The 15,810-nt window shown below is 35.4% G+C and overlaps 1 protein-coding gene across 1 annotated transcript in view; it reads right to left on the bottom strand.

Moving 5' to 3' along the window:
* Positions 1-15,810, bottom strand: part of FBXL4 (F-box and leucine rich repeat protein 4) — an 81,681-nt gene that overhangs the window by 24,637 nt on the left and 41,234 nt on the right. The window contains 1 exon segment of the mRNA XM_039252149.1: positions 11,961-12,174. Within this exon segment, the coding sequence (XP_039108080.1) occupies positions 11,961-12,174 (214 nt within the window).

Here is a 15,810-nt window from a genome sequence, read left to right as displayed (position 1 = left end):
TAGATAGTCCAGGTTTATGTTTTAGTACAGTTCTACTTAGGCATACCATGTACATTTCATAATACAGTGAGGCATTGTTTAATCAATGTATGTAGTACTGTGTTCAACATTTTACATTAATACAGGCATATGGTTGTTAGTTTATGACCTTTGTTGCTCAGTTAAAATTAATTGTTGCTTATCTTTAGTAAAGAATGCAACCCTTAATTATAACACTCTTATTATAGGAAGGTAGGATTCCAAATCAGTGTTCTCTACTCTAAAAAAATGGTTCCTAGAATGCATTCTAAAGAAAAATTACAGGGGCACTTGGGTGGCTCAGTAAATTAAGCATCCGACTTCCACTCAGGTCACGATCTTGCAGTCCATGGGTTTTAGCCCTGAATCAGGCTCTGTGCTGATGGTTTGGAAGCCTGCTTTGGATTCTGTGTATCCCTCTCTCTCTCTGCGCCTCCCCCCACTCATGTTCTGTCTCTCTCTGTATATCAAAAATGAATAAACATTAAAAAAATTTAGAGGAACATTATAAGTTTACATATTACAGATGTATATTAGCTAAAATATAGAGACTAGTGACATCACCTGATCACAAACAAATGTACTTTCACCGGCCATGATATATTTCAAACATAGAGAATAATATCTACAAGTAAATGGATGGGATTTTATACAAGTATATTCACTGCATGAAAATTCATAAATTTGCATAACAAATCCACCAAAGAAATGCAAAGAACACAATAGGTAGAATTTAAAATACACATATATGTATGGGGTGCCTTGCTGGCTCAATCAGCATAGAGCATATGACTCTTGATCTCTGGGTCATGAGCTCGAGCCCCACACTGGGACATTACTTAAAAAAAAAGTACACATGTACGTCCGAATCCTTCTCCAATTTTAATATTTTGTGTCCCAGTGTTCCAATCTCAATATAGAATAAATGTTGAAGTATTCTGAGAACTATTTAAAGCCCTTGAAACTAACTATATGTAGAAATAATCATTCCAGAATATTTCAGTTCAATTATTTATAGAGATTTGCTATGAACCATGTACTACAAATTGTTCTGTTTTATACAGTTCAAATATACAATATAGGTTATATAATGATACATAACCACAACTTGAAAATGATATTGTCTTTTATAGCTTAAACTTTAAGATCAATATTGTGGTGGAAAAGTTACACTTCTGACTGATTTCTTTAAAAAAACGGTTAAAGCCCCTAAAAGACATAAATTAATAAAGCTCTTATACCTATCTTTGAGGAAAGAAAGGAAAGTTTTCTAAAACTAACTAGATGGTTAAAGCTACCCTAGACCAAATACTCAGAAATTTGGCTATATAGTACAAGTTTCAAAATAAGGTTCAAATAATTTAAATTCCAAAAGCCCAAGTGTGTGACAGAACAAAATCTAAGACTAAACCACACATAGGTGCCTTGCCCTATAGTCTCATTTCAGAACTATTTTTACTATTATAGCAGATCTCTCCTATAATCATACAGTTGAATACATCTTTGCTCACAGAAGACTAAACTGATCGATTTCCCTATCAATCCATAATGGATGATGGCAGGTATCTATGGTCACAAAGTCAGGGCAGTTTCCACACCAGCTGGTCTTGACAGTAACCATATTGACTCTATAAAAAAAAAGAATGTTTCCATGAAAGGGGTCGAAGGGCTGGACTGTCAGAGAGGCATGTAGGAGGAGTCTGAGGCATACGTTGGTTGGCACTGTTCATCTAAAGACAGTGTCCTAGTCCAAAGACTTTGTCTTCTTTCCTTCCTGTTAAGATGAAAGTGTCAACCTGTCCTGTGCTGATGCCTTTCATCATTTCAGTCACATAACTAATTCTCATTGTTCTCATTCTAAACTCACCAAATAAATCTTCTAACTATAGTTTCACTGAAGACATGGCAACAGTGAGAGAATGTGCTGATCAGCTATCTCTAATGAATGATGTCCTTTCCAGGTAGAGCTCTTCTACCTGACTTACTGGTGGATGATAACAAGTCTGGTCATCAAGAGATGCACTCCCTCTATGTCCCACCTCACTGCACTGACAAGTTAGGCTTCTTGACCCTGAATGAACCACGGCCTATTCTCTTGGGCCACATACACTCAACCCCACCAAAAGCCTCACATTCCTACTGGAACGTCTATACAGCCTATCAGGCTAAAGAGACGTACAGATATATTCTTGCCTGGAAACATATTATAGAGACTTTAAAAGCTCTTAACTTTAGTATGTGATAGTACGTTATATATAAGTTATTAAAAATCTTACCTTTTAAGCTATTTAAGAACAAAGTAATTGTTAATATCCTTTTGTTTTATATGTTATCTAGCCAAATGACTCTGTCTGAAGCAGACTGCATTTTAGGTGGCAGTTAGCTAATGTCACCCTGCATTAGTCAGTTTAGGTGACAAGCACTGGTTTTTCCTATTTCAATTTCTCTTCTTGGTCTTAGTCGTCTACACTGGCTCTGTTAAGTGAGAGGCCATCCCTCTCATTTGAGTTTGTTAGCTGCACCGGTTCCATTAAAGGAAAGGCCATCCCTGCTTCTACTTACCAGTATAAAACAATGTGCTCTTTAAATCAAATAAGAATGCAGTAAGGAAACCACCATTATCTGTGTCAAGAAGCAAATCCGTGGCATTAAGTCAAATCAAACCATTTTCAAAAGACAGTTTATATATCTTCAGTGGGACAGCCCAGGCGCTTTCATCAATAGACAGAGTGGGATGCGCTTTTACTTACCTATCTATATACTCTGCCAAATGAACTGGTACAGAAAACAGAAAATAAAAGGAGAGTGCTGATATCCAAGAGAAGTAAAGATCAACTACTTTTGTTGTCTTCTAGTTGATGGAGATGAAGCCAGTGGGGTCCTTGAAACCGTCGTCCCTGCCTAGTAGGCCCAGTAAACAGTTGTTGAACCATACTTTCGGATTACTGTCATACACTAGTCCCCCACAATACCTATAATCAGTTTTTTCACTTCTTCAGATTCTTTCAATTTATGCTCTATCATTCTTGAAGTGAGGCAATCAAAACTGGATGCAGGTGTTCCATTTATAACTCCAACTTTTAAAAAACACACTTGGTTTTCTTGTCTGCTGCTAAGCAACAGAATGACATTCTTACTGAGCTACTATCATGCCCCATCTCACACCCATTCCAGATATATATATATTTTTTTTTTACAAAGAAAAAGTAAACAGGTTCGAACTTCTAACACTAACCCAGACTGTTTCAGTAAATGTGCATGACTTCTCTCAAAGACACATTTTATTTAGTATGTTAAAAAGTTATTGTTATGCCATCCTTTACAAACTGCATTCATTTATTAGAGCTGCTATGACAACGTACCATACACTAGGTAGTTTTAACGACAGAAATTTATTTTTGCACAATTCTGGAGGCTAGAAGTCTGAAATCGACGTGTCAGCAGGGTTGGCTTCTTCTAAAGCCTCTCTTCTTGGCTTGGAAATGGCCGTATTCCTCCCTTGCTTTCACATGCTCTTGCCTCTGTGAGTGTCTGCATTCTAATCTCCTCTTCTTATATGGACACCAGTCATACTGGATTAGGTCCCACCCTGATGACCTCACATAGCCTTAATTACCTCTTGAAAACCCTTTCTCCAAATACAGTCACATTATGAGGTACTGGGAGTAGGACTTCAACATATGAATTTTAGGGAGATACAATTCAGGTCATGACACAAATATTTAACAGCAGGTTACACAACATATACATCCCTTTAGAAGTAAAGAACTGTATCTTCTAATTTATTTTCAAATGGTTCAGGAAAAAAACTGATGCATATGGTAGGGGAATCTACTTGTCATGCTACATTTCTTTAAGTCTAAAATTAGTTTGAAATAAAAGGTTTCCTCTTAAGTATTTCAAAGTCTATTTAATGAGTTAAATCTTTACCGGCCCCCTCTCATGAAAAGACATCATCATATACGGCGGAAGAAGTGCTTATAATCAATGTTTATCAAGCATAAAAAGAATCTTGTGAACAGGGAAGAAAAGGTCCAAAGGGCTGGAAACAAAGTCCTTCCCATCACTATACATCTAACTCTGTTTTAACTACCTTCTCGTCAGGATGGTAGATGATCCTAAGTACAACAAAAGCTTCTTTCCTGTCTGTTCTAAGTTCCTACCTTTTGTCTAGAAGATCCACCTAAAGATCCTAAAAGAGCCACCAAATTCACTACAACAAATTATCCTATTTACCAACCCATTTCACTAGTCATTCTGGGATCATGCAGCAAACATGGCCTAAGTCTTGGCTGGAGGGTCATTTCTTCGAATACAGTTACACAACACAGACCATACTCCGACCAAGCACAAACCTGTGACATTCTTAGTATGCACGTGGGCTTACTGCACACCAGTCTGCTTTGTCTCTATTGTCATAGTAGCTTCTTCTTTACTAGGCATACATTTATGGCTCTGCATCTCCTAAAGTCCAACAAATGTATACCACTGACTCTGCAAATAGCTTATTTACTGATTTTTTTTGGTTGATGTTTTAAGAAGATTGTTATTTCTCTGGTGAAACAATTTTTCATCTCATTCCTAAACACATCTAAATAATGAAAAAGATCTCATGAGACAAATGAACAAACCAGGCTGAACGATATTGCACTATCTTTTAGAGCTAAAAATTATGAACAAAGACATATTTGTTCAAATATTTTCTTACAAAGTTTTCAAGTTGAAGATGTAACCATCCATCTGCTTAATAGATATGCTTTCATGAAAAAATGAGTTGATAAGAGATAGCTATCACTCATTCATTCAACACAAGTTTACTGAATACCTACTATGTACATTCACTATAGTGAACACTGTTCTATGCACTAGTCGTAAAGAAGTAAACACTCAAAAACATTAAGGAGTTTGCAATTTAGGAATGAACATTCCTTTCACAGAAATAAATCAAAAGGCTAAAAGAGATAATTCAGCCTAAATCTCCCTTAGCACATAATGCAAAAGATACTCCTATTTAGGAAGAAGTACAAGAACATTTGACAAAAGTGGGAATATTTGTGTAGGTCTGTGCTGGATAATTCCTATCGTTTCCACATCTACACAGGCCCATCTAATTCATAAAGTGTGTGTGTGTGTGTGTGTGTGTGTGTGTGTGTGTTTTCTTAAACATGTATGACCTAATAAATAGTTTATGTGATGGGGTAAGTTTGGCTTGTTTTAATGGATAAATATACTTTGAGCTTCGTACAAGTGACTTACCCAAGCACAAGCACATAAATCTTTTAAGTAGAAAAGCCAAGATAAGGACTGAGTTGTATGACTTGGGTCTATGATACAGACTAAATAACAAATATCTTCCCAGTTTTTAAATTATCAAATAGTGTGTGAATCAGATACCTGAATCCTACTGCTAAGCAAAAGTTTTAATCATAGCTAAAGTCTCAACAAAATCCTACTGCTGCTTTCTCTCATTGCAGGGTACGAGCCTCAGTATTAGCCACAGCAGTGGAGCTGGCAGAAAAATCTTTTTTTAATTTGATAAACTTGATGTGTTATTCTTTGTAAATTTAAGGTGTACATTGAGTTACTTTAATACCTTTATATATCGAAACATGATTGAGATTGAAACAGTATTTCTATTGAATCCTTACAGTATAATACTATTGTCTATACTCATACTGTGCATTAGATCTCTTAAACACCATCATCAATCTTACCCTCCCCCCACTCCCTATCCTCTGGTAACTACCATATTACTCTGTTTTTTCTTTTTACAGGTTTGACCTTTTTAATGAACTAGGCCATGTAAAGGGCTGGGCTCAAAATCTGGTGACAATGACACTGGGACTTATTTTAAGGTTGCTCTCATTTTCATTTACTATCAAAGCAGCAATCAAGCAATACGAAGGATATGAACCACAGTACAACCCCATCTCCTGATAAAGTTACACACGAGGCTCATGAGGCTCAAGCAGCTTTGATGGTGAAATCTGTCCGAGAGAGAGAGAAGCCCACTGCCTGTTTCACTGCTGCTTGGGAGGGGAAACATCAGCATGTCAGGATCTACCCACCAGCTTATTAGGCAATTCTGACCTGATTATACTTTCCTTCTCCTGGGTTCTCAGTCTTACTGAGTAATCAGAACTGCAACATGCCTGGCAATGCCTAACTACCTAGGAACATACCACCTAGACATCAACATATCGCTTTACCTGCTAAAATTATTTGGGGGATTATGTGTCCCAATGCTACTGTCCACTAGGGTATAATACGGAGAAGTGGCTTATATAACCCATCTGCTTAAAGCAGTTCATTATGTATTGATTCCACAAACTATTACTTAAATTTTCTAAATGTAATTTAAATAATTGTTATAAATGCAGAACAATTAAGACTTCAAAGCAAGTTTGTTTATAATAAAAATAAAAGACAAAAATTCCACTTCCTTGGAGTAGTTTCAACCAGAAAATATTTATAGAACTTAACAGTTTGCATTTTACACTCGATCATGACGCCGTATACCTTAGTTACAATGTTATATTTCCTCACCAAATGCAACTTTTTGCTAATAAGTAGTAAGGAAAAATCTCTGGTTTAAACAGAGGCAGCCAGGTTACAAGAATAACCACTATTCTGTGCTTTTACATAGATTACAATTTTAACTGTAACACTGACACAACCAAACCTGGGTTCAAATTCTGACTTTAACATATTGCTCTGTGCCACTGGGAAGGCTACTAATCTTCTGGGACCTTCATTTGGTCATCTGCAAGATGAGAATGACACCTACTTTCACTGGACTAGTGTAAAGAATTAAATAATATGCACAATGTCTAGGACAGCAAACAATATAGTCAGTAAGCTTTCTTCAACTTTGGGGCTAAAACCCAGGTCTCCAACATCCTCTAAAGCTTTGCTCCCTATGCACACAGACTTAAGTCTTATAAAATGGCACAGATGTATTGTGCTTATTAGTATAAATTATATATAGGCCTGTAAAGTATAACTCTACCACATCATAAATCTAATCTCTCTGAAGTGAAATGCTATAACCAACTCAACATTTAATACCACTAATTTTTGCTTATTTTAGAAATTTGTAGAATTTAGAAAAACAGATAAAAGTGGCACTGGATAATTTGTATTGCTTGTTAAACACACACACACACACACACACACACACACACACCTCTCCCAGGAAGTTCAAATTTGTATCTTCTTTTTCTTCTCATATATTTCCTTGGAGTAGACAGAGGCATTTAAAATTAATTGCTGTTCCTTTTTTTCAAAACAGTTTATAACATCTGAATGTACTGCCAATGATTACACGGGAGGTTCAGAGAGAAGCCAAGCCCCTAAATCTTGTCTTATTCCATTTGCTCTCCATCCACCAACATTGCTGAGTGTAGGACAGGAAGTGTACATTCATGGAAGAAAGAAGGGGGTGACATAATGCTTTGCTTAAGTGACAAGCGGGGGTATTTGCAGATTAAAATGAATACCACTGTTGTAGTTTCTGTTTGTTTTAAGAGAGACCAGATGATTGTGATGCCTTCTCCCTTTATTCCTGTGAACTACTGAGTACCCACGTCAGCATCTGAAATAGACCCCAAGGATGAGAAGACACTAGAAGTGAATAATAGAGTATAAGTAGAGAGCACTGAATACGGACTTGAGAAACAGACTTGAGTAAAAGTAAACACTACCTGGGTAAGTGTTTCCCAATTTTGAATTTTCCCATTTACATTATTCAAGTGGAATTTATTTTTATTTTACTGTTAATTGTAAATCGTTAAAATGTAATTTTATAAATCTTTTACATACTCAATGTCAGAAAACTGTATAAAATAAACTTATAAATTATTTTATGATATTTCAGCAGACTAGGGGACTAATGCAAGTAAACTTTAATAGGAGAGGGTACAACATAAATTTTATTTAATACATTCATGCAATGATTTTACATTTGTGTTTAAGTAACTGAGGGAAGCTGGGATGATGTTTGCCATCTAGACTTAGATATGCATAGATCTCTACTCTGCAGATAGGAAATCTTCTCAGGCTTTTGTAAATCACATTTCTTAAAAAATATACTCGTATGTGGAATTTAAGAAACAAAACAAATGGACAAAGGAAAAAAGAGACAAACAAACAAAAAACACTCAAATATAAAAAACAAACTGGTGGTTGCCAGAGGGATGGTGGATGGGAGAATGGGTAAAATCGGAAGAGGGGATTAAGAGTACACTTAACAGGATGAGCACTAATGTACAGAATTGTTCAATCATTTATTGTATACCTGAAACTAATAAAAGCAAAAGAAAATGAATTTAAAAATACATAGTCGTATTCTATCAGGTTTTTGAGGTAAATAAAAGGAAACTGGATTACTTCATGATTTCCTAACACTTAGATCATGTTAATATAGAACATTTCAAAAGCATCCCATAGAATACACATTTTTTTAAGGAATCTTATTTATTTTAACTAATTAATTAATTAATTTTTATTCTCAAGTTAGTTAACATACAGCATAGTCTTGGCTTCCGGAGTAGAGCCCAGTGATTCTTAAAAATTGTCATAGATGTAAGGTGCCTAGCAAGTTAGTATTATTTCTTGTTTTTATCCTACCTTTCTTCCTGAAGATTCACTGAATAATTAACTGTGCTATATTTCTTCTTAAAGTTAAATTTCACCGGAAAATTTTTAAATGAGGCATTATCTTGCTCAGAGGATCTCAGACTTTATAGTACATTGGCCAATAAAATAGTTAATATGTCAGTAAAAATAAGGTATGGCATAATTTAAGAAGGTACAGACCTACCCAAGAGAAGATAGGTGACATTTTACACTCACAAATGGTAAGTCATTTCAAGACAGGCCAATTAAAACCTGGGCTCACACTATACTTAAACAGGCATTCAGAGACAATAGTCCTTTTGTCTTACAAAAGAAGAATCTGGGAATGTGAGAGACTATGGGACTCAACCTAGACCACTGTCACTGGGCCAGAACCAGAATCAGTCTTCTCCCCACAATACCAGGTCACCGTTTAAACTCTGGCTAGACATTGTGCCCAAAATTGAAAATACTACATTAAACAGAAGCTCTTACACTCTCACATGCTTTCAGGCTTCCAGAGATTGGAAAAAACACCATGTCTATACAAAGGTATATACTCTGATCTACCAATAAAAAAGGTTATATACCCAGATGGTTTTATAGGTAAATTCTAAAACAGATAATTCCCATCTACTGAAGTTATTCCAGATCAAAGAAAAAAATGGGAGTTTCCCCAATCATTTTGCTGTGTTGTCACAATCCTAGCCCCAAACCATAAAACAGCATGAAAAGGAAAACCACAGCTCAATCTCACTTAAGAAAACAGATGTAAAAATTATTTATAAGTATAAATCCTTAAAAGATGTTTACTATGAACCAGGCACTGCTATAAAACTTCATGTATATTAAATCATTTCATCCTCAAGAAAACTCTGTGGTACATACTACTGTTATCTCCATTTTACAGAAGGGACAGCTGAAGCACAGGAGGTCATGAATCTTCCTCAAGGTGGCAATTCATAAGTGATAAAGCTAATTCAAACTCAGGTAATGTGGCTCCAAAATATTAGGAAATTAACCCAGCTTTGTATTAAATTAAAATCATGTAGGAATGCAACGACTATTCCACGTATCATTATATTGATGGAGGCTTAATATACATTTTTGATAAAATATTCTTAAACAAAAATGATAAAGACTACTTATCAGAAAGCAATATCAAGCAACATATAAACTTAAGCTGCATGAGGAGTTGCCTGTTTAGTTCATTACTAAAGTTCCAGTCCTAAAACAGTACCTAGGCACCTAACAGATATCAAATATTTGTCGTATAGATGTTTGTAAAATTAAACATTAAAGACATTCTCACCACATTAAAAGGAACACTGGTATACCTGTTATGACTCTATTGTTCCACATTAGTTATTAATTTCTATCTAATAAAAGAACACTTTAAGTATTAAAAAAGAAAGAAAAACTGTATTAATTTTGAATATGTAATCATATTAGAAAATCCAAAAGACATAAACAAAAATTAGAACAATTATAAGCATTCAGTAAAGTGACCAGATACATGATAAATATACAAAAAAACAGTAAGCCTTAACAATAACCTATTAAAATTAAATAGAAAACAGTATCTGAGACTATAAGATGCAAGAGATAAATCTTTTAACCAGAAAGATTTAAAACCTAAGTGAAAAAAACTATACTATGCTCTTGGACATAAAGCAAGACCAACATGAACAGACAGGAAGTCTTATTAAAAAGTAAAATGAAATAAAATGAATGCATTTCTAATAAAATCCTTGCTGAAAGGTAAAAGTGGCAGAAGAATATACAAGGATTAAAAAAAAAATGTTTAAAAGAAGAGGTGAGACTTCTCCTACCATAAAGTAAAACATGCTACAAAACTGCCATGATGACACTATTAGTATTACTGCTGTTACTTGCAGCTAATATTTATTGAGAGTGTACTATGTTCTAGGCACCCTCTAAACACTTTACATGTAATTTAATTCTCACAATGACCTTGGGATCTGTATTTTTATTCTCTCCGTTTTAGAGAAAAGGAAATTGAAACACCAGAAGTTAAATACAAGAAGTTGACCAAGGTAACATTCAAGACATGCAGAAGTTCACTATAGTGGGAAGGCTATGGATATACCACTATGGAAAAGTAGTTTGGTTATTTTTTTCATTCATTTAATAAATATTTATCAAAGAGCCAATCTTTACCAAGTACTAGTCTAGATGTTGGAAAACACAGCAATGAAAAGACAGACAAGGCTCCTAGTTTCATAAAATTTATATCCCAGTGTAAGGAGACAGATAATAAGCAAAAAAACAAAATCATTTCAGAGTGATATAGATGCTAGAAAGGAAATTATACTGGACGACATGAAAGAAATGAACCAGAAAGGGAGCTACCTTTTTATCAATGTCCAAGAAGTAATCTCTGAAAAAAAAAAAATACTTGAGTTGAACACTGAGCTAAGAAAAGGGCAGCCATGTAATAAGCTGGAAAACATTCTAGACAGCAGAAAAGTAAGAGCCATGAGCTGGGACCAGATCAGAATGTTCAAGTCATAGAAAGAAGAACAACATGACTGAAGAAAAGGAAACAAGTATATGACAGTAAGTGGCCCCTACAGGGCCCTAGGCACATACTCTTTGATCCAGTAATAGCACTTACAGGATTATATCCTATAGCAGTAACAGCATGTATATGCAAAATTCTCCCCAAAACAATATTATTGCTAGATAGTTTGTAAAAGGAAAACAACTGGAAAAACCTGAATGTTGATCACTTGGTGAATGGCTAAATAGGTTATGGTCTAACCTACGTACAGTCTATGAAAAGAGTCAGGTGGTAAAAGTAGAGATCTGGAAAGAAGTCTTAGAGTCATTATATGAAAAAAGCAAGAAGGTCAATATACATGACAAGATTCCATTTTTCATTAATGAGACTCCTAAAATATGATATCAAGAATTTTAACTTGTAAGTCTGGCCCTGGATAAATTCCACTTTGCTTCTTACTCCTCCTGAATACTATCATTCTACCTCTTTCTCTAATTCATTCCCTGCCAGCATTTCAGCTCATCTCAGCCCATGGCTCATTTCTTTACCCAGAAACATGAACAGTATTACAAAACTTTTAAGAGCACAGAGAAGAAGAACCTTTTCCTATAATTATAAAAACAACATGATACTCTTTAAATAATTTTAAAATGACTGAATCAGTTCTATTGATTTTAGAATAATCAGGTGGCATCATAATCTATTTAAAAATCAGAAAGCACATTATCATGAGCAATTACGGGCAACTAAATATTCAGTTGGCTATCACACTAGCAAAGATGTAAAGAATGGTTATTCTTACCTCTACTTTTGTTCTATAGAGAACAAGTCTTTTAAGACCGCATAATTTGGCAATGTGGTTGAAAGCTTGAGGTGGTAGTTTATCACAGGATGAGAGATTTAAGTCCTGTAAATTGGGACACATCTCAGAAATAATCTCCAAGCAAGTTTCATTAAGAAAGTGGCTTCAAGATAATTCCAGACGCACTAATTCAGATCCGCAAACCTTCAGAAACCTGTAAAAACAGTGTTCCATGTGAATTTTGCAAAAGTAAGATACTTTTACAGGTACACTGGAATTACCTCAACTCTTAACAGACACTTTCAGAAGAAGGATTTCTATTAGGGAAAATGTAAAACTCGTTTCACTTAAATTCTCATTTACTGCTTACCGAAATAGGCATGATTAAGCTAAAATAAATTAACCTGAGATGATAAGATGTATTCACATCATATAAAAAGTCAGCCAGTGCTAAGTGAAAAATTAAGAAAGCAAAGAATGTATTTCTCCTATCTAACTAAAACTCACACCTGAGTTTGTAGAGGCAAAATCCAAAAACATAACAAAACTCTTACAAGTTATTTCCCCCTAAACAATATCCATTCAGTACTAGATAATTTACTTTGAATATAACACACAAAGTGAAAGCTTTAATTAAATGACTTCAAAATAAATGAGACTAACCTCCTCTTAACTATGGAAATGTGGAATTGGTTTAACCGCACCATTGTAATGTTCCTTATATTTGTTACTATTTACCACACTGATGTTGAAACTATTTCAGGATATTCAATTGCAGCTTCCTATAAAGTACACAGAAATGATTCAACATGGTGGACATAAAATTCTGCATCAGACTGGCAATAACAACATTTATCTTAATTGCATTACAGATGGTGGGGGTGGGGGGCACAGGAAATAATCCTGTCCATAATCATCATCAGAAAATAATATAAAAGTAGATGTGAGTCTAAGAGTATCTGAATCCATGAAACTCTATCATCACCTAAGCAAACTGAACCCTAAGTGCACCAAATCATCCCCATCCAGGACTCTTGGCATTTTCTTGCCTATCACAATGTCACATCAGTGACATACCGTTAGTTTATTTATGCCACATCTTTTTCCTAAATCGATTAATTAGCTTTCAAATACACATATAAAATAAAACTGACCAAATCAATCACTCACTAAAGGATTCATTTTTTGCCCTGTTCTACCATTTCCAAGCATGTGACCTTGGAAAAGGCATTTACCCAAGTTTCAGCATTTTCTCAGCTGTAAAAAGCAGACGGGAATTACATACCGGCACTCACCACACTGTCTCATGGTTTTGAACATCAAACAATATGTGAAAGCAGTTGGTAAAGGTCAAAGCACCCCACGAACATTAAAATAAAAGTTAAATCTTGGCCAACCCATATTCGAACAATAATAAGAAATTCAATTACTACAAATTTATTTTAAATGTTGAAAATAACTATTGCCCACATACCTTATTTATACCCGAACAGCATTTATTCTCAATCTGCTGCAATATGTGTTCTGTTCTCCCTAAATTCACCCTTTCCTTTTAAATGCCAAATTCAGTGCCCTTTCTTTCCAGTGCTTGAATTACTTGACTTATTGTGGCATTTCGCACAACTGCCTACCCCACCCCTTCCTTAAAAATGTCCTGACACTCCTCAAGCTACTCTCTTCCCTGGATTTCTTTAAACCTGTCTCACTACTGTTACCTTTGTTAAGTTGAATTAGGTAAACTGCAATTTGCATCAATCATGTGCATTCATTCATTTAACAAATATTTATTGAGCTCCTGTTATGATCTAGGCATTACCCTAGGCAGTGGGGAGTTAGCAGTGGACAAAGTCCCTGCTCTTAACCAGCTTACTACATTTTAGTAGGAGGCAGGCTATAAAGAACTAAAATAGTAAGTAAAAAGTGTCCGGGCACCTGAGTGGCTCAGTAGGTTAAGGATCAGACTTTGGTTCAGGTCATGATATCACGGTTCGTCAATTCAAGCCTCACACTGGGCTCTTTACTGACTATGCTTGGGATTCTCTCTCCCTCTCTCTCTGCCCCATCCTATTTTCTCTCTCAAAATAAATACACTTTAAAAAAAAAAAGTGAAAAGTATCAAGGAGGAAAGAAAAGTGGGAAAGGACAATGGGAAGTAGCAAGGGTAGACAGGGTGGTCAGAGATGCTTCACTGAGAAGATGAGTCAAAACCCAAAGGAAGTACATGTATAAGCAAAGCAGGTATCTGGGAAAGAGCATCCCAGGCCAAGGGAAAGGCAAGCATAATAGCTCTGGGGCAGGATACTACACAGAGTAAGGAAATGTAAAAAGACTAATTCAGGAGATACAAAGTGAGGGGGAGATGAGGAGCAGGTCAGAGAGACAAGAGGCAATGCATACAGTGTATGTCCCATAAAGACTTTGGCTTTTATTTTGAGGGCGATGGCATTCTCCATCATCAGAGGGTCTTGAGCAGAGAAGTGACACAAACTTCTTGTGTTTTAGTAGGATCACTCTCGTTTTTATGCAGGGAACAGACTGAAGGGGAAGAGGAGTAAAAACAGGGGAGGCGGTCAGGACACCACTACAATATTCAGAAAAGCAAAGACGGTGCACTAGATCCAGGTGGCAGCACTGAATGTGGTGCTCAGTATTCAAGTTCTGGATCTATTTCAAATATAGGCAATGTGTACTAAATTATGATGGGGTGCCTGGGTGGGTCAGTCAATTAAGTTCAACTTCAGCTCAGGTCATGATCTCATGGTTCACAAGTTTGAGCCCCCTATCGGGTTCTGTGCTGACAACTCAGAGCCTGGAGCTTGCTTTGGATTCTATGCCTCTCTGCCCCTCCCCCTCCCCAAAATGAATAAATATTTTTAAAAATTAAACATAAATAAATAAATAAATAAAATAATGACATAACTCCTATGTGCTAAATTGAACTCAGGCTCATCTATTCCTCAACTACTACTTTTTTTTCCCCTCTTAACCACAATTTCCTCCTTAATTTATTTACGTCGAGCTTTCTAAGTTGCCTCAAATTCCACTTATGAAAATTTACTTGAAGCATTACATTTTCTCTATTCTGGAACAGACTAAGTTCTGTGGACTCAGTATTTTTCCTTTACTAGGGTTAAGCTATTCCCAAGACACAGGACAAAATTAACAGTTTTTACCTAGCTTTGGGTGTAAAAATAATAGTTAAAGGTGGTTCTTCATATTTTTATAAACTAGCAACCTAGAAATGGATGTAGGGTTTCAGAAAAACAAAGACTATCCTTTTTAGATTTGGTACTTCTACAAGTATTTGAAGATTATAAAAGTTAAATGAGCATATTAACTCTTAAAATCTTTAGGCATCTTATCTCTTGAAGGTCTTCATTATTTGGTAAAGCACTTTGTTCTATAATTCTTTCTCATATTGGACTTGGAATACTTGGACATCCCTTTTCTCCTTACTCTCATTATTGAACTTTATAGTGATATCAGACCAATAAGCAGAAAACCAACCGGTTAACAGACTAGAAAACTTCCCAAATTGATTTAATGAATGGTAGAATTTGAGAAGCACAATGAAGATAACGAACATGCCTATGCTACCTTTCCAACTTTCCTCTCTCTTTTCTATATTGCATATTTTTACTCTGAGTAGATTATTTAGTCAATATCCCCATCCTCTGTTTTCCTAAATTTATAAGATCTACACCATCGAATTTTTCATTATCTCTCCAGTTCAAGAAGGCAGAAGTAGCAGCAGAGTCGATTAATTAGCTGAATGCAACTCTTGTTTCTTTCCTTAATGCTCCTGATTTAAGTTTTATTTTAGTGCATAATTACAATATGCTTTTGTTCT

The sequence above is a fragment of the Hyaena hyaena genome, unplaced genomic scaffold, assembly GCF_003009895.1.
Source record: "Hyaena hyaena isolate Hyena2069 unplaced genomic scaffold, ASM300989v1 scaffold_408, whole genome shotgun sequence".
Taxonomy (NCBI): domain Eukaryota; kingdom Metazoa; phylum Chordata; class Mammalia; order Carnivora; family Hyaenidae; genus Hyaena; species Hyaena hyaena.
This window is presented reverse-complemented; position numbering and strand designations above follow the sequence as displayed.